The 24,480-nt window shown below is 36.2% G+C and overlaps 2 protein-coding genes and 1 pseudogene across 2 annotated transcripts; all 3 read right to left on the reverse strand.

Moving 5' to 3' along the window:
- Window positions 1-798: 798 nt before the first annotated feature.
- Window positions 799-1,737, reverse strand: LOC106825170 (olfactory receptor 5AN1-like; annotated as a pseudogene).
- A 9,653-nt stretch (window positions 1,738-11,390) lies between these two features.
- LOC106825171 (olfactory receptor 5AN6-like) lies at window positions 11,391-12,335 on the reverse strand. Its single transcript, XM_014831819.3, has one exon. It carries the CDS (start codon window positions 12,333-12,335, stop codon window positions 11,391-11,393), a length of 945 nt encoding a protein of 314 aa, XP_014687305.3.
- A 10,949-nt stretch (window positions 12,336-23,284) lies between these two features.
- On the reverse strand, window positions 23,285-23,899 carry LOC106825172 (olfactory receptor 5AN6-like). Its single transcript, XM_070487387.1, has one exon. The coding sequence runs from the start codon at window positions 23,897-23,899 to the stop codon at window positions 23,285-23,287; it is 615 nt and encodes a 204-aa protein (XP_070343488.1).
- Between the last annotated feature and the right edge of the window lie 581 nt (window positions 23,900-24,480).

Raw genomic sequence — 24,480 nt, forward strand, 5'->3', positions numbered from 1 at the left:
CCATAACATCTGAAATTGCTATTGTCGGTGACAAGGATTTTGAATTTCATCTTCATCCCCACCAAGCACTAGCTGTAAGAAATTACATCACCAGACTCATAAGTAAACGACAATGAATGGACTACATATTTCTTTTCATTCATTTTATAATTCAAATCACCTCCTCCTTCCTTAGACTACAGCTGGTGGAGATTAGGATGTAACCCAAAACTTATTAGGTGCTTAGCATTGAAAGAAGTCTTAGACAAACATTAGCTATCTCAGACTGGTCTTCCCAGGGGGCACAACCAGGCCAATTCTATAGCTGTGTTTCTGTCCAAAGGCACATCCTCTCTCTCTGATCATTTCCATTCTGGTCAGAGACACAGAACAGACATTGGTGACCACCATGTCTGGATTATTCTGCATCAAAATATTTGGGAAATAAGGTTTCTATATTCTCTGGGCCCTCTGTCAGGACATGAAGTTTGAAACTCAACAGGGCTTAATCTCAAAAGCAAAAAGAAGCAACAAACTTCTAAACCTGGATGTTTCACAAATACTTGCAGATAGATTAATAAATGATGAGGCCACTCTTCCTGTAGGGTGAAAAAAATGAACCTCTAGCTCTTAAAGATATAGTGTTTGTGTGGCATCGAGTCAACTGTTGATTCATTTTGGCCTATTATCTGTGTCAAATTAAGCCTTCTTTGTCCAAAGGTAGTATTAATTTTGTTATAGTGCATTAGTGTGCATATTATTGTGTGTTAAGCTGATTCTTACAGGACAGATTGATCAGAAATCTCATAATCTGTGACCTCAGCAATACTTTCTGTTCTTTTGCAACCTCTTCAAGGCATCTTTGATTTCTTTGTTCCTCAGACTGTAAATCAAGGGATTCAACATGGGAATCACCACAGTGTAGAAGACTGATGCAAATCTGTCAAAGCTGGAGGAACCGCCAGAGCTGGAACTCAAGTAGACAAAGATACTTGAGGAATAGAAGAATGTCACTGCCGTCAGGTAAGAAGCACAGGTGTTGAAAGCCTTGGACCTGCCTTTAGCTGAAGTCATCTTCATAATGGAGATGACAATTTAGCCATAAGATATCATGATAATTGAGACATTTATTATCCCAAAGATCACTGTTAATACAGCAGTCATGAGTTGTACAAAGAAAGTGTCAGTGCAGGACAGGACTAACAGTTGGGGCATGTCACAGAAGAAGTGATTGATGACATTAGACCCACAGAATTGGAGCTGATGTATGGCACACAATTGGGTTATAGAAGCAGAGAATCCAGCCATATAGGACCCCAGTACCATCTGAACACAGAGGGTGGGTGACATGATGGATGAATAGAGAAGTGGATTACAAATGGCAGCATATCGGTCATAAGCCATGGCTGTCATGAGACAAGACTCACTCAGACCCATCGTTGAAAAGACCAAGTCCTGAATAAGACAGCCCACAAAGGTGATAGTTTGCTGCTCCTGGAAGAAGTTGAAGAGCATCTTGGGGACTGTGGAAGTTGCATAGCAGATATCAATGAAGGCAAGATTACAGAGGAAGAAGTACATGGGCCTGTGTAAGTGTGAATCCATCCTTATTAACATGATGAGGCACAAGTTCCACGTCAGAGTCATAATGTAGATCAACAGGAATACAGCAAAGAGCACTGCTGTGATTCTGGGAAAATCTGAGAAACCCAATAGGATGCAATAGGTGATCTCTGTAATATTTCTTTCCTCAATCATTGGTTTGGTGCTCCTAAAATCAGAAAATAGATAAGAGAATGCATTGTGAACTCAGGTGAAATAACAGAATTACAGTTCTCATATGTGCCATTTTTTTCCTCCATTGAGCACTGAAAACAGGGGAATGTTTCATTGCCCTGTGTAAAGGCCCTAGCTATTCATCTTGAATGTCAAAAAGTGCCTTCTCAGTGCTTCAGTTATCAATTATTTCATGAGGTCTCACGACAATTCAAAAGATGTTGAAAAAGTTAGTTGACAACTTTTTCAAAGGCAATAGAATTTCCGTGATTATTACATATGATAGAAATGATTGATTAAAATAATAAGTTTTTAGGACCCAGGCCCGTGGCCTAGTGGTTAAAGTTCCACTGTTCCGTTACAGCAGCCTGGGTTCGTGGATTCTGATCCTGGGTGTGGCCCTACTCCACTCACCAGACATGCTGTGGAGGTGTCCCATGTATGAAAAAATTAGAGGAAGACTGTCACAGATGTTAGCTCAGGGCTAATCTTCCTGAAACAAAAAGAGGAGGATTGGCAATGGTTATTCGCTTAGGGCTAACTCTCCACAAAAAAATTTTTAAATAATAAAATTTTTAAAGGACCTCTGATAATTCAATGTATAACTGAAATATACAACCTAGAAAAACTGAATCAGGAAGAAACAGAAAATCTAAACAGACTAATAATAAGTAAGGAGATTGAATCAGCAATCAAGAGCCCCCCAAAAAAGAAAAGCCCAGGTTTTATGGTGAATTTACCAAACATATAAATAAGAATTAACACCAATCCTTCTCAAATGCTTCCAAAAAATTGAAGAGGAAGGAGCACTTGCAAACTCATTTTATCACGCCAGCATTGATACCAAAGCCAGACAATGACATTACAAGAAAAGGAAACTACAGGGAAATATCCTAATGAATACAGGTTTAAAAATTCTCAACAAAATACTAACAAACAGAATTGAGCAGCACATAAAAAGGATCATACACCATGATCAAGAAGAGTTCATTCCTAGGATGCAAGGATAGTTCAGTATACACAAATAAATGTGATAATCACATTAATAGAATGAAATATAAAAATCATATAATCCTCACTAGAGGTAAAAAACATATGACAAAATTTAACACCCGTTCACGATAAAAATTCTCAACAATTTAGATATAGAAGGAACTTAACATAATAAAGGCCATATATAACAAGCCCATATCTAACATCATACACAGTGGTGAATGGTTGAAAACTTTTTTTCTAAGATCAGGAATAAGACAAAGGTGACCACTCTTATTACTCCTATTCAACACAGTACTAGATCATAGCCAGTGCAATCAGGTAAAATGTAAATAAATAAAAGGCATCCGAAGTGGAAAGAAAGAAATAAAATTGTGTGTATTTGCAGGTGACATGATCTTATACATAGAAAATACTAAAAATTCCACCAAAAAACTGTTAGATCTAATGAATGAATTTGGTAAAGTTGCAGGACACAAGTGAACATTCCATATACTCACACGAATTATCAGAAAAAGAAATGAAGAAAATAACCCCATTTACAGTAGCTTCAAAAACAATAGAATTTAGGAAGAAATTTAACCAAGAATGTGAAAGATCTCTACATTGAACACAATAAGACATTGACAAAAGAAATTGAAAAATACACAAGTAAGGGAAAGGTATTTCATGTTTATGAATTGGAAGAATTAACTTTGTTGAAATGTCTATACTACCCAAAGCCATCTATAGATTTGATGGAACCTCTATGAAGATTCCAATGTCATTTCATCATGTAAATAGAAAAAATAATCTGAAAATTTGTATGGACACATGAAAGTCTCTGAATAGACAAAACAATCCTGAAAAATAAGAACAAAACTTACAAAGAGGAATTGTGCCTCCTTATTTCAAACTATATTGCAGAGCTATAGTAATCAAAACAGTATGGTACTGACATAAAAACAGACACATAGAACAATGGAACAGATTCGAGAGCCCAGAAATGAAAACCATACATATACAGTCAACTAAGATTTGACAAGGGAGCCTAAAATACTCAATGGAAAGACACAGTATCTTCAATAGATGGTGCTGTGAAAATTGTATATTCACATGCAAAAGCATGAAACTAGATCCCAATCTTACACCACTCACAAAAATAAAATCAAAATGAATTAAAGATTTAAATGTAAGACTGGTAAACAAAAAACTCTGAGAAGAAAACACAGGGAGAAAACATCTGGACATGTATTGGCAATGATATGTTGGATATCACACCTAAAGCACAAACAAAAATATCAAAAATAAACAAAACGGATTATATTAAACTGGACCTGAATAGATATTTTTCCAAAAAATACAACCAAATGGCCAATGGATATATGAGGCTCAACATCACTAACTATCAGGGAATTTCAAATCAAAACCACAATAAAATATCACCTCACACATGTTGGAATGGTTATCATCAAAAAGACAAGAGATAATAACTGCTGTCAAGAATGTGGAGAAAAGGAAACCATGTGCACTGCTGTGAGAATGTACATTGGTACAGTTACTATGGCAAACAGTATGGAGTTTCCTCAAAAATTAAAAATAAACGTACCATATGATCCAACAATTCCACCTCTGGGTATATATCCAAAGGAAATGATATCACTGTCCCCATAAAATATCTGCACTCCCATGTTTATTGCAATATTATTTATAATAGCCAGGACATTGAAACAATCTAAATGTCTATTGAGAAATGAATGAAGAAGTAATTTCATATATACATAAATAATATAACATTTAAATGCATAAATATGTATAAATAACCTAAATAATAAGAATAATAATGGAATATTAGGCATAAAAAAGAAGGAAATCCTGGCATTTGCACCAATCTAGATAGACCTTATGGGCATTATGCTAAATGAGATCAGTCAGACAGAGAAAGACAAATACTGAATGATCTCTCTGTATATAGAATCTAAAAACAAAACCAAACTCATAGAAACAAGGATGAGATTCGTGATTGCCAGAGGCAGGGAGTGGAAAGTGGAGGAATTGATCAAAAGGTAGTCAAAAGGTAGAAATTTCCAGTTATAGGATAAATAAGTTCTGGGAATATAATGTACAGCATGATAAGAATAGTTAACAATGATGTATTGTATATTTGAAAGTTGCTAAGAGAGCAGATCTCAAAAAATCTCATAATAAGGAAGAAAATTTTAACTGTGAGGTGCTGGATGTCAATAAATCTTATCATGGTAATCATTTTACAATATATACATATACTAAATCAATATGTTGTACACTTTATATTTATACAATGTTATATGTCAATTATATCTCAATGAAACTAGAAAACAAGAGTTTTAGTTCTGATACCCTGTGACTCTATGAACTTGTCCTAGTGGCTTAAACACACTATGTATGATCTACTCACAACAAAGTGAGGACAAGAGCTCCTGAACCATAAGGTTAATGGGAGTGTTATATGAGGAAATTTATATCATTGCTTAGCACACAATCTGGTACACTGTAATGGTTCAACAGATATTGTCTATTACTATCATTGACCTTTTACAGATAACCATGAATGACAGTCATAACCATGAATAGGAATGCCAGGGTTGCTAGAGTTTTATGGGTTAATTTGGGGAAATTCCTGAGACATCATCAGCCCTGTAGGTAGTCAGGCATCATTACCTCTGGGCAAGTGTAGATTCAGACCTAGTGTCCAGGCAAGTCAAACCACCTGGAACTGTAAAAACACAAACAACAAATGATTTTCTGTTTGGTTTGCTTGATTTCAAGTACATTTGGGTCAACTGACAACCAGCATAAAGTTATGATGAGACTTCAGGTCAAGAAAGAGTCAAAGTAAATATTTCAATTCCCAAATGCAACAAAGGTATATTTCATATATTTGTCAATACAGTCAGCATGTTAGAGCACACAACCAGATTCATAACATGTAACAGCTATTGGCTATGCTCCATACTCAAACTAATCTTCCTTCAGATGAAAGAGTAAATCAATAATAACAGCCAAGAAAAAGATTAATAATTAGGAAGACCTAGACTTAGATATTAAAAAATATTATAAACTTTGATAATTCGTTATTTTTGTAAAAATAGACGTGTCATAAGAACAAATTGAATTTAATAAATAAATTTAAATATTGGTAAGAATTTAATATGTGATAAAGTTAGTATTTTAAATTAATAGAAAAAGGATAAACTCTGTCCTAAATGGTCTATGAGACTCGGCCCACTATTAGGAAAAAGCATTAGAGGAATAAATAGATATTCATTTAGATAATCTTGGGATGGGAAATAATTTCTAAACTATAATGCCAATCCAGAAATATAACAGAAACAATATGATATAACAATTTAAACTTGGTTATGGCTGAAAAGCCCACTTATACAAAAAATTTTGAAATGCAATTGATAAACTAGGAAATATAGTCACAAAATATAAAAAAGCCAATGTTGCAATGCCTTTAATGTGAAAAGCATAAATCAGTGAGGGATGGGCACTCACATATACTGCTGACTTTTACACAAAATGGTTCTACCTTTCTTCAGGAAAAAATTTACTTTATGTAATAAAAAGTTATTAAGATTTAGGAATCCTTAATAGTTATCACAGAGAGAGCAAAAGAGGGAGAGGGAAAAGGAGAATGGTGGAGAGAGAGAATGAGAGAATTTACAGAGAGAGAATGAAAGAGAGAGAATGACACAAAGAATAGACTTTGACTTTCCTGACTTTTAGCTACTGGCCCTGTGACCCTTAGCAAGTTATTAACCTCTCTGTGCCTCAATTGCCTCATCTATAAAAGGGGCTAATAATACTTAACATTTCATTGGGTTGTTGCAGGAATTGAATGACATAAATGGCTTAAAACAGTAAGGACTCAATACACGTTAGCAGTTTCATTCCTGTCTGTGAAAAGAAAATAAGGCAGAACTAATAGTGAAGCATCAAGGAGCTCTTCATAAAATTATTTCCTAAATTAGATGGCCTCTAAGCCTAGATTCAAGAATATCACTCATAAGTGATTGTATTTATTTCTATCTTGTGTTTTTCCATTGTCTCTCACTCAGCTCGATTGTATTCTCATGGCGCCACTTTTTATGTTGCCCCACCAGGTCCTCTTGAGATGATGATATTCACTATTTACAAAACATGATCTAGTGGAGATGTTTCCCTGTTTCATGATAAGTGTCTCATTTCCTAATACTTACGTAACTCTATAAATATGTATTGAATACATTATTTTTGGAGTGAAACTAAAAATATCTTATTTTTGTTTCATTTCAATTATATTTTATGAATGTTGAAATCTTTCTGTTTACTCTTAGAATAGTGCTGCCAATAGGATTTATCATATAGTTTATCCAAGATGAATTAGATTCAATGAAAATGTTTTGAAATAACAACTCTCGCACACAACATCCCTGAAATACCAACATAATTGATCAATTCAGGGAAAATAAGTCGAACTTTTGATCAAAAAATTGCATTAAAATTCTTCGCTTTCTTACTACATTCTAGTAACAGAGGTAGCCATAACTAAATGTATTCCAAAAAACAGTGAGGAGTTGTGGATTGTTTTACTTTTGTACGACAAAATTTATCCTAAAAATTTATGTTTTTAAAATTTGGTAAGCTAGAGGAAAAGAAACAAAATTCTGAATATACTCATTCTCTTTGATTAATTTTTTGCATGTGTTCACCATCTCCCAAGACGGTTTGTAGAAGAAAAGGTGATTGATGTAAATATTTGTTGGAGACATTACTGTGGGGATACAGCAAATCAAAACATTTTCCAAATCTCATCTACAAAGGCTATGACCATTTGCAACTTTGTACAGTGCATAAAATCGGGTTAAGAAAGCGAAGAATGTTGCTGAATGAAGAAGAGTGTAGTGAAAGGATAAAGGGGAGAGTTAGACCAACACTACCTGTGCTTGGAATGGGGCATCTCTTATATCAGTGTCATCCAGGCAAGTGTCTCCAGCTCTCCAGGGCTTGCAAAGATGGCAATGGACAGCTATTTGTAGTATTTCAAAAGACCAATAGAATTATACATGAATACTTTGTCATATCTTTATGAAATGACCAGCTTGACTTTTGCTACCCAGAAATTTGGAGTCAAAGGTATGCACTGAAATGGAAATCAAAGTAATTATTATTATACAAAAGCAGAACCTCCAAGAGAAAAATTAAATTATACTGGATAAAGTTGGGTAACATAGGTAAGCATGTTTTATCTTCATTCTCCTGAAATTCATCAAATTAATATCTTTGATTCAGTGCTCAATTATTAACTTATACAGTGTGTTAAGCTTTACAGACATTGTCTCATTAGATTATAGATAATGCTGTTATCCACAATTTACAGGTAAAAAACAGATATTAACAAAGTGAAAAATCATAAACTTAAGAAATTGGGAACTAGAACTCAACATCTGTCCCTCACCACAGAGTGATACCTGACATTTTTGTTTAGGAATTATTCTTTTCACTGAAGTTCAGAGAATTTGAGTAAGGAGAAAGAGAATCCAAGGAAGAGCCCTGAGTGGAGGGTTTAGAAGTGTGAAAGAGGGAAGAATTAAAGAATGGGAGAGACTGAGGACCATAATCTTGCTCCATGTAGGTCCTATAGGAAGAATCACACAAATATTGAGAAAGAACAGAATCCACTCTCTCTATAAATCTTGCCCTATGACCTTCACCCAGATCCCCCAGAAAGACAGAATTCGTCCCAAAGGTTGAAATTTCTTATTTCTTTCCCAAAGAAATTTTCCAGGTGGGCCCTATTACACTCCAAGATGGGTGCTTTTGGTCATGAAATTGGCTGTCCACTCACAGTCAGAGAGATGCCCACAATTGGAGATCCTCTTAAATGTCATATTAGAGCAGAGTTGAAAGGAGAAAGACAATTGTGGAGAAAACTCTCCAGAATACTTGCTCTCTGGAGTCACAGTTGTCATGGGGTTTTTCCCCTGATAATTTCACACCCCACTTTGCCATGTCCCTTCTGAATCAATTCCCCACATCCCCATGGTCCTATTATGATCTCATGATTATAGCTTTTCTTTTAACAAAGTTGGAGTCATTTCAGCCGGAAAGGACCTAGAGATCATTTAGTCTAATACCATCAATTTCCGGGTGAGGATCTGAAGCCAGCGAAACTAAGAGATTTGCCCAAGATGACACAGCTGGCTGGTAATACAGCTTTATAACAACAAATGAGATAAATAAACATTTTAGATTAGAAATGTTTACAAAGCACTTCCATTTTGGATATACATATTTTCTTAACTCCCTGACCTGAATCAATCATCACAGCAGTGCTGTGAGGCAGACATGGCTGATTTCCTACTCATCAGTGAGGAAATCAAGGCAATATGGAATACAATAAAACTAATTCATGACAAAGCCACAACTTCTCGTGGTTACAACCATGGGCATTCATATCAGCCAATCTGGGTTGAACGCCAGCTTTCCACTTGCTGGTTGTGTGACCTTCAGCAAATTAACCTTTCCAAGCCTCAGTATTATCACCAATAAAATAGGGCTGATAGTGGTAGCTACTTCATAGAGCAAGTAGCTCTTCATAGAATGAAATCAGATAATGTTTATAAAGCGTTAATTGGACTTTGAAATACGCAGTGTGTCTTCTATTAATAGTAGGTTTAATTCATGTGTTCTGAATTGGACTTCTTTCCAACATATTATGCAGTATTACTAATACTTCATTAAAAATATCTACTTAGAATCATTCCTACAATCTTTTCCAGTCTTTTTTTTTAGATGGAGCTCATCTACCCTGCCATTACTAGGGATACTGAGAAGTTTTTAGGAAGGTCTCATTCTTGGTTTAATCTACTTCAGCTAACTTCTAAGGAGAAAGAAGTGGGTGGAGCAGTGGATTAATTATGTAATTTAACTGTTGTTAATAGGCTAGCAGTCATATATTCCCCCTGGTAAGGATCATAATAATTTAAGGCTTTATTTTATTTATTTATTTTATTAAAGATTGGCACCTGAGCTAACATCTGTTGTCAATCTTCTTTTTTCATTTTTTTCCCCTTCTTATTCTCCCCAAAGCCCCGCAGTACATAGTTGTATATTATAGTTGTGAGTGCTTCTGGTTGTGCTATGTGGGACACCACCTCAGCATGGCTTAACAAGCAGTGCCACGTCCACGCCCAGGATCCAAACCGGCAAAAGCCTAGACCACCAAAGCAGAGTGCGAGAACTTAACCACTCAGCCACGGGACTGACCTCTAATTTAAGCTTTTAAATTGAACAGATTCTTAAGACAGTTCTAAAGATATAACACTAAAAGTATAGAATTTGGGTGCCATGGCCAAGCAATGGAGGACATGAGTCTGGTCAGTAAGAACCATTTATGTTCCACAAATGACACACTGTGAGATTCTACATGGATTTTTGTTACACTGGGAAGAACGTGGCAGACCTCAATATGCCTAAAGTTTCTATCTGTAAAATGGGGATAATTTCTCACCTGCCAACTTTCACATGTTAATAGAAAAAAGTCACATCTATGCAATGTAACTAATGAAGCTTAAAGTATTACAAAATATTAATGCAATAAACATGAAAGTTAGTGTATAAACTCATCTGAAAAAGATCTCTTTTTAAGTTTTCTTTAAATTCTCTTGGTTGGACTCTGATTTTCCATGGTACCCCCAAGTCTGGTGGCTCTGCTGTTCCTTGCTCACACTTAAGTCCCTGGAATTCTTGGGGGGCTCAAATCTCTAGGACTTGGACTTTGCCTTTCTAGACAAACCAGGACAGCCTTCATTACTGAGTTTTGCATGATCTCTGGGATGGCTACTATGGGAAGCTACCTATGCCCGTAAATTGATGACTTTGACTTCTTTCTAACCTCTGAGAATCTCCCCAACTCTTGAGCTTAAAAGTTCCCCTTCTTACTACCATTACTTTCTCCTATCCATTTTCACAATTCTCTGCATAAGGAGGCTTGAGGAGTAAGATGGAGGGAACAGGGTTATTTGGGAATAAAGCCAGATCGATCTTTCTCCCTCTTTTCTCCTTTTTTTCCCCTCTCCTCTCCACCTCTCTGCTCCTCTTCCTTCCCATCTGGTCTTCTCTCTCTCTCTTTCTGTGTCCCTTCTTCTCAAACTCACTCTCTCTGTTTAGGATTGAGTAAAAAGTTTTCATTGTAAAATTACTTTTAATTTTCACATATTTAATGTTATACATTACATTATTTTATTTTGTTGAAATATAAACAAATGCTTAATAATTAAAAATAAATAAAAGACATTTAAAAATTATAGAAGAAAGAACCATCTGTGTAGCTTCCTAGGATCTTGTAGATTCTCTATATATAATACCAGTCAGAATTTCTGTTCTAAAAACATAGGGTTTATGTACCTGGGTATAATCATGAAAACATGGCTTTTTAACTGAATTCAATGCTGGTGATGCTGCCTCAGACAGTTCACTTGGTAGTGGCAGCTAAACATAATGGCACCAGGAATCAAGGAGCCTAGTTTTCACTTATTATCGCTACCTAGCTATTCTTCCAACGTACAAAAGATCAGTTACATATTCTTACCCATGTTTTCCATATTGGGGAAATAACACCTGCAAAAATATTGTTCTTAATGGGCTAAATGTGTTGCCCTCTTTATCACCCTCTTGAGGGCCTCTTTGATCTCCTTGTTCCTCAGACTATAGATAAGAGGGTTTAACATGGGGATGAGGACAACGTAGAACACTGACAGCACCTTGTCCTGCTTCTCATTGTGGCTAGAGCTACGATGCAGATACACAGAGAAGCCTGTGCCATAGAATATTGTGACAACTGCCAGATGGGAGGCACAGGTATTGAAGGCCTTGGCACTACCTTTGACTGAGGATATTTTCAGGATGGAAGCTGCAATGAAAGCATAGGATAAGAGGATAACAAGGAAAGAACTAAACCCAACAAAAATAGATTCCATAAAAAGAATCATTTGGCTGATGAAGGGATTGGAACAAGACAGGGAAATGATATGGGTTATGTCACAGAAGAAATTTGGAATGGTATTGGGCCCACAGTAGTACAGATGAAAGCAAGAGACCGTTTGAATTATGCTACCAAGGAAACCAGTCCCATAGGTCCAAGCAACCATCTTCTGACAGAGGCTGAGAGACATAATGGCTGAGTACTGCAGAGGCCTACCAATAGCAACATATCTGTCATAGGCCATGGTGGCCAACAGGCAGCACTCAGCATGAGCCATCCAAGACCCAAAAAAATACTGAGCGGCACAGGTAATGAATGAAATCACTTTTTCCTCTTTTAGGAAGTCTGAAAGCATCCTTGGGGTGGCAGAAGAAGAATAGCACATGTCTATAAATGACAGGAAACTGAGGAAAAAGTACATAGGTGTGTGCAGTTGGGAGTCCATCCTGATAAGGATGATGAGACCCAGGTTCCAGATGAGAGTCACAAGGTAGATCACTAGGAAGATTGGAAAGAGCATAAGCTGCACCTCTTTTTTGTCTGAGAGTCCCAGGAGAACAAACATGACCACAAAAGTCTCATTTCTATCCTCTTCCATGGGCCTGTGTGGTACCATCTGCTGAAAAAATGATGAGCGAACGAAATGGATTCATTTGCAATAAAACAAAGTGAAATACTTTTATTCCTTTATAGTCTGCAGCTGATTAAATACACATTGTGATTACCAATGTTGATTTCTCTGTCTTCCATGTGTAATCACCAAACCCAACTGAAAATTTCCCTTGCATAAAATTATCATACTTCTTGGAGACAGAAGACTGTAAATGGATATCATTAGTACATTATCCTCTAAAGTATATTAATTTCATGTTTTCCCATTCTAGATTTTACAGATATGTGAATATTGGCAATAGTCTAAATTAGGAAAATACTGTTATCTCTTAATATGATGAAACAGAATGACTCTGATAATATCAGCCATGGCTCGACATTAATTCAATGCTGGAAGAAGACCCTGAATAATGCTCGGCCTCATATGTCAAAGGAGGATGTCGAAGTAGGTGCTCTTTAAAATCTCCTTGAGAACTAATATTCAATTAATCTGTAATCCAGGAAGGTAGGCAATTCTATAACTGCCTTTCTGTTTTTATAAAGCCTAGAGAGATACAAGAATAAGGTAATGGGATGGTGGGGAGAGTCACACACTAAGAAACAGCTTGGAAATGAATGTGACTTAACCAGCTTTTGGCTCTAGAAAGGCTCCTGAGAAGTTAGATAAGAGAAGGTTGAAAGAGCCACTGTGCTTCCTTCCTTGCAGGTGTAGATTTGTCCTTCCTCAAACTCAAATTATCTAAGAGGGTGATTCTTTATCTTCTTTAGGTCAGTGATATGTCTGAAAATGTTGGAAAAGCTGGACCCTTTACCCAGAAAACTGCAACCGCTTACCACCTTTGCATATGGTTTCATTGGATTTTCAAGCCTCAAGTCCATTCATGGTGCACAGGTTAAGACTTCTCCTAGAAAGTAGAGTGACTTGAACTGATCTGTAAGAGTTTGGATGCTTAGGCAAAGGACATGGGGATTAGCAAACTGAGCCAGGATTTCTGGAAATTCTTTCTCTTTTCCTCACTGGAGCGAGTTCAGGGAAGACAAGCATGATGTCTTCAGGACAAATGTTAAATAAACAAAAGAATATATTTACCTCGGGCATTGCATGCCATCTTCAAGATGCAACAGCTGTCATCTCTCCAGATGGGCGTAGAACATCTCCCAACACAAACGCTTTTATTCAGATGAACTCAAACTAGAAAGAAAATCATGGGAAGCCATGCAAGGTATAAAATAGATGTCAAGTGTTGCCTGGAAGTTGCGTATATGGGTAAAAGTAGAAATCTTGGAGATTTCCCTGCAGAAAAGCTATGGAATTAATGGAATAAAATATGTCTATGAACTACAAATTAGACATCCAGAATATCCTCCTTCTCCCCAACCATTTCCCAGCCTCTTATTTCCAAAAATGAATGAAAATAGAAAATCCCCACAGAAGTATGAGGCTACAGTTTGAGAAGTAAGGTAGAAGAATTCTTTTCTCAAAATGCCATCAGTTATTGCTTCATGCCACATTTTTAAAGAACTATTCTGAAAGTATTAAGAAATTAATTAGAAAAGAAAATCAAGATTTGCCACCAATATGGAAGGAGAAATGGTAGCAGACAATGTATTTATCATCCTAGACTTAGGAGTGTTTCTGTCCACACTGAGACTGAAAGGAGGGAGAATTTTGTGAGAAGAAAGCAGAAAATTGTATTATTCATCATCACCATCATCATAACCAACAATCATGACAACAAAAAGATTTATTAAGCAGCTATGATATGTACTGATCTTCTCCATCTACTCATGGAGATATTTACAGCTTCCTCTAATGTTCATTCATTCAAGTGGTAGCCTTAAGTCTGATCTACCAAACACAGACCATACTCTGAAAATTTCCTCTATATTTCTATTATATCCTTCTGGAACCCCAATTAGATGTATGTTGAGTCTTTTTGCTCTCCTTCCACATCACCAAAACATGCATTATTTGTATTTCTCTACTGTGTTCTGTTTAGTTTTTAAGATCTCTCTTCCAGCAAATTCACTCTAAGTTGTGCTAATTGTCTGTTTAATTCATCCATTGAATTTTAAATTCCAATCATAATATTTTGTTTTCTCTCCACAGGTTGCACTTTGTTCTTTACCCAAATAGCCAGCTTTGAAAGTCTCTTATTGTTCCATCATACTTTCAGTAGTATCCTTTACTTAAACATTTTAAACATACTTAGTTAAATTATTATTTTCTAATAATATAAATACATAGTTTTACAAATCTCCTTATATAGTTTGATGTTATTGCTCACTGTTGCTCAGATGGCTTGCTTATTTGTGTGCTCAGTGATTTTTTTAATCTTAAGTTCAAGTTTCTTTAAAATTTATCTGTGAGATCATTGATACTTGAGTTTAAAATGTATTCTTTCAGAAATAATCTATATTACTTTTCTCAGATCCGTTTGGGGCAACACCAGCTCAGAATCTCTTTAAATGAAAATTTTGAACAGTTTCTTTTGCAGGGCATCACAATAGTGATAATATTTAGACTGTATATCTACCAAAGTAGATGGATGAGTTAAAAAAATATCAGAGGAGGAATTGTCATCAGCATCATAGCAACAAAAGACATTCCTCCTTTTTGTCCTGCTTTAGTAATAATGAATTGGACATCTATCCAAGAACAAAAACTCCTTTGTGTGGATTGTAATATTCAGCATCATATACCAAGGGACTCAGGAGGAATCTTGCCAACCTATGCACCCAGTAATAGGCAGACAGACCTCATTATGGGCTACCAAGCCAGCAGGAACCAGGGAACTTGCACCAACACATCTTGGCCACAGTCAGGGAAAGCCTGGAGAGTACTGACTTGGGCAGACAGCCATGAATGAGAGAGACTTTGTGGAAGCCCAGTCTTGCTGAGTGAGGATTCCAGCACACTATTGGAGAAGAAAAAAGTATAAATTTGGTCTCAGTGGAGACAATGAGAGGAGAATTCCCAGCACCATCCTCTGCTCAAACAACACTGCACAAGCTAAACTATTCAGCAGAGGCAAACTCTTCTGTAGGGATAAGAGAATAGTGAGTAAGTTCCCAGGCTAACTTGGTTGTGCTGGATGCAGCTGGAGAAACCTATTTCTCTCCAGAACTATGTAGACAACAGAGGCGAGTAGTCTACAACTATAAGGAGAAGGGAGATGAGAAAGGAGTGAATAAAATCAAAGGGCAGTAAAAGGGGATAATTCGTGCTGACTGCACTCAGAATTTCAGCAGAAAGTCTACCCCTGTGGTACTCTAGGAGTACCTCACCATAAGACTTCCCAATTGGATCCATGGGAAAACCCACCTCCCAGTGGTAAATCACACCTTTCCCCACTCTGCAGCTGGCTCCTTGTCACTTTTTGAGAGCAGCAGTGAGAGTAAATCTGGTAAGCTGAATGCTCCTGGAAAAACAGACCTGCATCTGTGGACAAAGGAGAAACCACAAACATGGGCTGTAGTGCCACATACTGGAAAACAAAAAAGATATTTTAGGTAGCCAGGCTTGTTAGCGGTAAGAACCAGAGAAAACACAATAGCTTATGAATTATTGCTCCTAAAAGAGGGAGCAAGAAGAGTGGAGCACGTGTACCCATATAAAGGCAGAGAAAAACTCAGATATAACATCACAAATGACTGTATAACCTACCTGAGGCAAATAGTAAAGGTTTAAGGAGATGTCTACTACTTCAAATGCTAAAGTAGTAGCACAAACTTATAAGAAACATGAAATATCAAGAAAATGTTTCAACACCTGAAAATAACAATAATTCTCCAAGAAACAACCTGAAAGGAACAAAATTTTGTGACCTAGCTGATGAAGATTTTAAAATAGCTGTTTTGAACAAACTCAATGAACTACAAGACAACTCAGAAAAACAATTCAAGGAGATCAGGAAAAAAAATGAACAAAATGAGATACTCACCAAAAAGATAGAAATTATAAAAATGAACCAAACAGAAATTGTGACACTGAAGAATTTGAGTAATGAACTGAACAATGGAATAGTGAGCATCAGCAGTAGAGTAGAGCAAATGGAAGGAAGAGAAGTGAGCTAGAGGACAGGAAGTTTAAAATACTGCAGTTAGAGCAGAGCAAAGAAAAAAGAATGAAAAAGAGAGAAGAAAGCCTACATAATCCATGGGATTTCATCAAAACAAAATTAGAATAACTGAGGTTCAGAAGGAAAATAGATGGAGAAGTGGGTAGAAATGTTATTTAAAGAAATAATCATGGGAACTTCCAAAACCTGAGGAGAGATTTAAACATCCAAGTTCAAAAAAGTAACAGATCACCCTACTAAATCATGCCAAAAGAACTTCTCCAAGACACATTATAATAAAACTGTCAAAAGTCAAAGAAAAAAGAGAAAAACAACCAAGGAAAAAAGATTGTAACCTACAAAGGAACCTCCATTATGAACCCTCAACAATTTTCTCAGCAGACAACCTACAGCCAGGAGAGAGTGGAATGATATAGTCAGTGCTGAAAGAAAAAACTGCCAGGCAAGAATATTCTATCCTACAAAGTTATATTTCATATAGGAAGGAGAAATAGACTTTCCTAGAAACACAAAAGCTGAGGTTGCTCATCACCACGAGACCTGCTTTGCAAAAAAAAATGCTGAAAGGACTTTTTTAAGCCTAAACAAAATGACATTAATGTGACATGAAAACATATGAAAGTATACACATAGTGATAAAGGTAAACACATAGACACATACAAAACTTCAATTCTGTAATAGCATGATGTTTTAACCACTTCAATATACTATAAATGTTAAAAATGAAGAACATTAAAAGTAACTATAGCTACTATAACATATTAAATACACAATATAAAAAGAGGTAATAATATAATGACAAAATATAAAAGTGGAGAGTAAAAGGGTAGAGCTTTTGGAGACAATTGAAGTTAAGTTGCTATCAGCTTAAAATGAACTGCTTTCTCTACGAGATGCTTATACAAGCCTCATGGTAATCACAAAACAAAAATCTGGAATAGATTCAAAAAAGACAAAGAAAAGCAAACAGAGCACATCACCACAGAAAATCACCAATGTACAAAGGTAGGCAGAAACAGATGAAGAAGAAACAATGAAAATAAGAAATAACCAGAAAACAATGAATAACATATTATTAATAAGTCCTCACTTATCAATAATCAATCCCGGTATAAATGGGTTGAATACACCAAATCAAAAGGCTGAGAACTGGATGCATGAAAAACAAGATCCAACTATATACTGCCTACAAGAGACTCATAGAGGACATACAAAGCTTTAGGACACACACAGACTCAAAATGAAAAATGGAGAAAGATATTTCATGCAAGTAGAAATTAAAAAAAAGCGAGAATAGCTATATTTATATAAGACAAAATAGACTTTAAGCCAAATAGGAAAACAAGAGGAGACAAAGAAGGCCATTATATAATGATAATGGGGTCAATTCATCAACAAGACCTAATAAATGTAAATACATATGCACTCCAAATCAGAGCACATAAATATATTAAGCAAATACTAACAGATCTTAAGAGAGAAACAGACACCAATACAATAATTATAGGGACTTTAATACCCAACTTTTAGCAATAGATAGATCATCCGGACAGAAAATTAACAAGGAAATGTTGGACTTGAAACACACATTAGACCCAATGGACCTAACAGACATTTAGAGAACACTTCCTTCAATAGCAGCAGAATACACGTTCTCCTCAAGTGCAAACAGAACATTTCCAGACTAGAGCATAAGTCAGGACACAAAACATTCTTAGAAAATTCAGATTGAAATCATACCATGTATCTTTCCTGACAACATTGGTATGAAACTAGAAATACACCAGAAGAAACCTGAAAATCTACAAATATGTGGAAACTAAACAACACAGTCCTGAACAACCAAGGGATCAAATGAGAAATCAAAAGAGAAAGTAAAAAATTTCTTGAAAAAAATAAAAGTGAAAACATAATACATCAAAACCAATGGGGTGCTACAAAAAAAGTTATGAGAGGGAAGTGTTTAGTGATAAAAGCGTATATTAAGAATACAGAAAAATCTCAAATAACAACCTAATTTTATACCTCGAGAAACTAGAAAAGAAGAACAAACTAAGCCCAAAGTGAGTAGAAAAAAGGAAAAAACAAAGATCAGAGTGAAAATAAATGAAATAGAGACCAGAAAAACAATTAAAATATCAACATAGCTAAGAGATAGTTTTTGAAAAAATAGCCAAAATTGAAAAACCTTTAGGTAGAATAAAACAAATATTCTTTAGGAAGAATAAAACAAAAAAGACTCAAATAAATAAAATCAGAAATGAAAGAGGAGACATTACAAATAATACTATAGAAATACATAAGATCATAAGAGATGACTATGAAAAATTATATGCCCACAAATTGGATAATTTGGAAGAAAAGGATAACTTCTTAGAAATATACAAGCTACTAAGATTGAATGAGAAAGCAATAGAATATCTGAATAGGACAATTATGAGTAAGGAGGTTGAATAAGTAATCAAAAACCTCCTAATACAGAAAACCCCAGAGGCAGACTGCTTCTCTGGCAAATTCTACCAAACATTTAAAGAACTAGTGGCAATCCTTCTCAAACTCTTCCAAAAAAAATTAACTAGAGGGAACACTTCTAATATCAATTTAGGAAGCCAGCATTACCCTGATACCAAAGCTAGATAAGGACACCACAAGAAACCTATAAACCAATATCTATCCTGAACGTAGATGCAAAAATTATCAATAAAATATTAGCAAACAAAATTTAACAACATAGTAAAAGGATTATAAACCACGACCAAGGGAGATTTATCCCTGGGATGGAAGCATGGTTCAACACGCACAAATCAATAAATGTGATACACCATATTAATAGAATGAAAGGTAAAATTCATATGATCCTCTCAATAGATGCGGAAAAAGCATTTGAAAAAGTACAATGTCCTTTCATGATTAAAACCCTCAAAATCTGTATACAGAAGAAACACACTTCAACATAATAAAGGCCTGTAAAACAAACCCGGAGCTAACATTATACCCAATGGTGAGAAATTCAAAGTTTTTCCTCTAACATCGGGAACACGACAAGGGTGCTCACTCTCACCCTCTTATTCAAAATAGTACTGGAAGTCTTAACTAGAGCAGAGAGGCAAGATAAAGAAATAAAATAAATCCAAATTTGGAATTTGCAGATGATATGAACTTACATGTAGAAAATCCTAACGACAATCACAAACGTTTTGGAAGTAATTAACAAGTTCAGTAAAGTTGCAGGATATAAAATCAACGTTAAAAAATCAGTTGTGATCCATGAGCTTGAAATATCTTTCCATTTCTTTGTGTCTTCTTTGATTTCTTTCAATACCGTCTTTTAGTTTTCAATGTATAGGTCTTTAACCTCTTTGATAACATTTATTTCTAGACATTTTATTCTTTTTGTTGTGAATGTGAATGGGATTGTATTTTTTATTTCTCTTTCTCCTACCTCATTTTTAGTGTGTAGAAACAAAGCTTATTTTTTATGTTGATTTCGTATCATGCAATTTTACTGTATTGATGATTTCTAATTGTTTTGTGCTGGATTCTTTAGGGTTTTTTAATATATAAAACCATTTCATCCATAAATAGTGACAGTTGTACCTCTTCCTTTTCAATGTGGATATTTTTATTTCTTTGTTTTTGCAGAATTACTTGGCTGGAAGTTCCAATACTACATTGGATAAGAGTTGTGAGAGTGCACATCCCCAGACAACAATATTTTGATCTCAGTTAATTCCCTGGAAATTCAACAAATTATGATTTTTGATTCAATGCTCAACTATTAACTTCTATGGTCTGTTAAGCTTTATAGACATCGTCTTATGAAATTCTAGATGGTCCTATTTTCCATATTACAGGTAAAAAACAGAAGCTAACAGAGTTCAAGGTCGCATCAGTAAGAAATTGCAGAACTCAACATCTGCCCCTCAACCTAGAGTAATACTTGATGTTTTAGTTTAGAGATTATTCTTTTCACTGAAGGTCAGAGAATTTGGTAAGGAGAAAAAGTCCTGCGGAGAAGTCCTTGGTGGAGGGTGTGGAAGTGAGGGAGAGAGAACAGTTCAGGATGGGAGAGACTATAAACCTCATAAAACCTGAGAACCTAAATCTTACTCCATGTAGGTCTCACTGGGAAAATCACAGAGACATTGATATAGCACAGAATCCATTGTTCTCTATAAATCTTGCTCTCTGACCTTGACCCAGATCCCCAAGGAAACTATTTCTTGCCAAAGGTTGAAATAGCTTATTTCTTTTTTGAAAGAATTTTTCAGATGGGCCCTATTGCACTCCAAGATAGATGCTCTGGCCATGAAAGTGGCTGTCCACCCACTGCCAGAAAGATGCCCTAGACTGGGAATCCTATTAAATGTGTTATTAGAGCAAAGATGAAAGGAGAAATGACAATTAGAAGGAGAAAATTCTCCAGGTACTTGCTCTCTGGAGTCCTGGCTATCATGGAGTTCTTGCCCCTGCTAATTTCATGCCCCACTTTGCCATGTCCCTTCTGATTCAATTCCCCTGTTCCACATGGTCCTACTATGATCTCCTGATAATAGCTCTTCTTTTAATGAAGGTGGAGTCATTTGAGCTGAAAAGCATCCAGTGATAATATAACCTAACAATTTCAGTTTCCAGGACCTGAAGCTAATGGAGCTAAGAGATTTGCCCAAGATGGCACAGCTAACTGATTGAATAGCTTGATGACAAAATTACGTATGTGGACACTTCCCTGTTTACAAGGCAGCTTATTTTAAATATATACATATATACATTTTCTCAACTCCATGACCTGAATCAATTATCACAGCAGCCCTGTGATGCAGACATGGCATGATTTCCTATGCATAAGTGAGGATATTGGAGCAATAAGAAATATTACGCAACATGCTTTCTGTTAATAGTAGGTTTAATTCATGTGTTCTGAATTGGAGTTCTTCACAACATATTATGCTGCATTACTAATGCTTGATTAAAAATATCTACTTAAGATCATCCTCACAAACTTTTTTTTATGTTTTTGTTAAATAAAAGCTCACATATCTGCCATTTTCAGGGATACAGAGATGTTTTAGAAAGGTCTCATTTTTGCTTTGATCTACTTTAGCTTTGATCTACTTCTAGGGAGAAAGGGGTGGGTGGGGCAATGGGTTAATTATTTGATTTATCACTTGCTAATGCATTAGTAGCTATATATCCCCCCTGATAAGAACGGCAATAATTTCAGCTTCTAAAATGAACAGAGTCTTAAGATAGTTTTAAAGATATAACACCATACATATGGATTTGAGGCCTATGGATAGTGATAAAGGACGTGTTTCATGTCAGTAAGAAGGATTTGTGTTCCACAAATGACGCTTTGTGAGATTCTACATGGATTGTTGCTACAGTGGGAAGAACATGGTAGGACTCAATATGCCCAAAGTTCTATTTATAAAATGAGGATAATTTCTCACCTGCCAACTGCACATAGTAATAGAAAAAAAAATCACATTTATGCAGTGTAACTATATGAAATGTTAAGTGTTGTATGAATGCTAATATAATATGTATGAAACTTAGTCTATAAATTTTTGTCTAAAATAGCCTCTTTTAAATTTTCGTTAAATTCTGTTGGTTGGATTCCAAGTCTTCATGATACCTGCAAGTCTGGTGGCTCTGCTGTTCCCTGGTCAGATGAAGTCCTGGAATGCCCAGAGGCTCAGATCTCTGGGACTCCGACCCTGCCTCCCTATACTGACGACGGCAGCGTTCACTTCTGAGGTCTTCCGTGGTCCCTGGCAAGCTACCATGGAGAATATTCCAGGCCATCTATACCCAGAAATTGATGACTTGGACTTCTTTCCAGCCTCTGAGAAGCTCCCAAGTTCTTGACCTTAAAAGTGCCCCTTCTTTCTACTGTTTCTTTCTCACATCTGTTCTTTTTTTGTTTTGTTTTGTTTTGTTTTGTTTAAGGATTGGCACCTGGGCTAACAACTGATGCCAATCTTTTTTTTTTTTCTGCTTTATCTCCCCAAAGCCCCCCTGTACACAGTTGTATATCTTAGTTGCAGGTCCTTCTAGTTGTGGGATGTGGGACGCCACCTCAACATAGCCTGACGAGCGGTGCCATGTCCACGCCCAGGATCCGAACCCTGGGCCGCTGCAGCAGAGTGTGCGAACTTAACCACTCGGCCACGAAGCTGGCACCTCACATCTGTTCTTGACAACTCACTTCACTAGGAGTCTTGAGGTGTAAGATGGAGGGAATAGGGTTATTTGGGAATCAAGCCAGACCAATCTTTTTCCCTCTCCTCTCCTCCCTTCACCTTCCCTCTGTTTCCTTTCTCTCTGTCTTCTTTATCCATTTCACCTTTCTGTGTCTCTCCTTCTAACACTTGCTCTCTCTTTCTCTCTCTCTCTCTGTTCAGGATTAAGATTATAAAGCGTTATTTTAAAAATTATTTTTAATTTCCACATATTTAATTTTATACATTATTTTATTTTTATTGAAATATAAATAAATGCTTGAGAATTAAAAAAAAAAAAGAAAATGGGTGAGGAAAAAATTGTGTGGCTTCTAGGTTCTTCCTACTTCTCTGTATATAAGGTCTGACAGTATCTCTGTTCAGAAAACATAGCGCTTTATCAGCCTGGTTCTATTCATGGAAACAGGCTTTGTAATTTGCATTCAGTGTTGATAACACTGCCTCAGACATCACTTGAAGGTAGTAGTTAAACATAAGGGCAGCAAAAATCAAGGAGCTAAGTGTTCACTTCTCTTTACCTAGCTATCTTGTGACCCTCAAAAGGTCGCTTGCATATTCTTACCCCTGTCTTCCTTATTGGGAAATAATACCTGCACAAGTATTGTTTTTATTGAGGTAAATGTGCCACCCTCTTCATCACCATCTTGAAGGCCTCTTTCATCTCCTTGTGCCTCAGACTGTAGATGACACGGTTTAACATGGGGATAAAGATAACATAGAACACTGACAGCACCTTGTCCTGCTTCTTGGAGTGGTTAGAGCTGGGAAACAGGTACACGGAGGGGCTCATGCCAGAGAACAGTGTCACAACTGCCAGATGAGAAGCACAGGTATTTAAGGCCTTGGCATTACCTTTAATGGAGGATATTTTCAGGATGGAAGCTGAAATGAAATCATAGGATAAGAGGATAACAAGGAAAGAACCAAATCCTACAAAAATACCTACCAGAAAAAGGATGATGAAGGGATTAGAGCAAGACAAGGGAATAATCTGCGTTATGTCACAGAGGAAATGTTGAATGATACTGGGCCCATAGTTGTAGAGATTAAAGAAAGTGACTATTTGAACTAAGCTACTAAAGAAACCACTCCCACAGGCCCCAGCAACCATATTCTGACAGAGGCCAGGAGCCATGATGGCTGAGTACTGAAGAGGCCTATTAATGGCAACACATCTGTCATAGGACATGGTAGCCAAGAGGCAGTGCTCAGTCAGACCCATCCTGGACCCAACAAAACACTGGGTGGCGCAGGCAATGAAGGAAATCATTTTTTCTTCTTTTAAGAAGTCTCAAAGCATCCTTGGGCTGGTGGAAGAAGAATAGCAGATGTCTAAAAATGACAGGAAACTGAGAAAAAAGTACACAGATTTGTGCAGGTTGGAGTGCATCCTGATTAGGATGATAAGACCCATGTTCCAGAGGAGGGTCACAAATTAGATCCCTAGGAAGACTGGGAAGAGGATAAGTTGCAGCTCTTTTCGATCTGAGAGTCTCAGGAGAACAAATATGGCCACAGAGGTGTGATTTCTGTCACCTTCCATGGACCTGCTTCATACCATCTGCTGAGAAAAAGATGTGAGAAGGAAAAGGATTTATTATTAAAAATCAAAACGAAATGCTGTTCATTTTTTCCACTAATGCAGCTGACTAAATATATAAACTTAAATTATCAATGCTGAATTAATTGGTGCCTTTCATGTATAATCACCAACTTTTAACAAAAAAAATTCTCCCTGTTAAATATTTTCACTCTCTCTTTTAGGACAAAAGATAGTACATGAGCATCATTAGTACATTATCA

The sequence above is a fragment of the Equus asinus genome, chromosome 17, assembly GCF_041296235.1.
Source record: "Equus asinus isolate D_3611 breed Donkey chromosome 17, EquAss-T2T_v2, whole genome shotgun sequence".
Classification (NCBI taxonomy): Eukaryota; Metazoa; Chordata; class Mammalia; order Perissodactyla; family Equidae; genus Equus; species Equus asinus.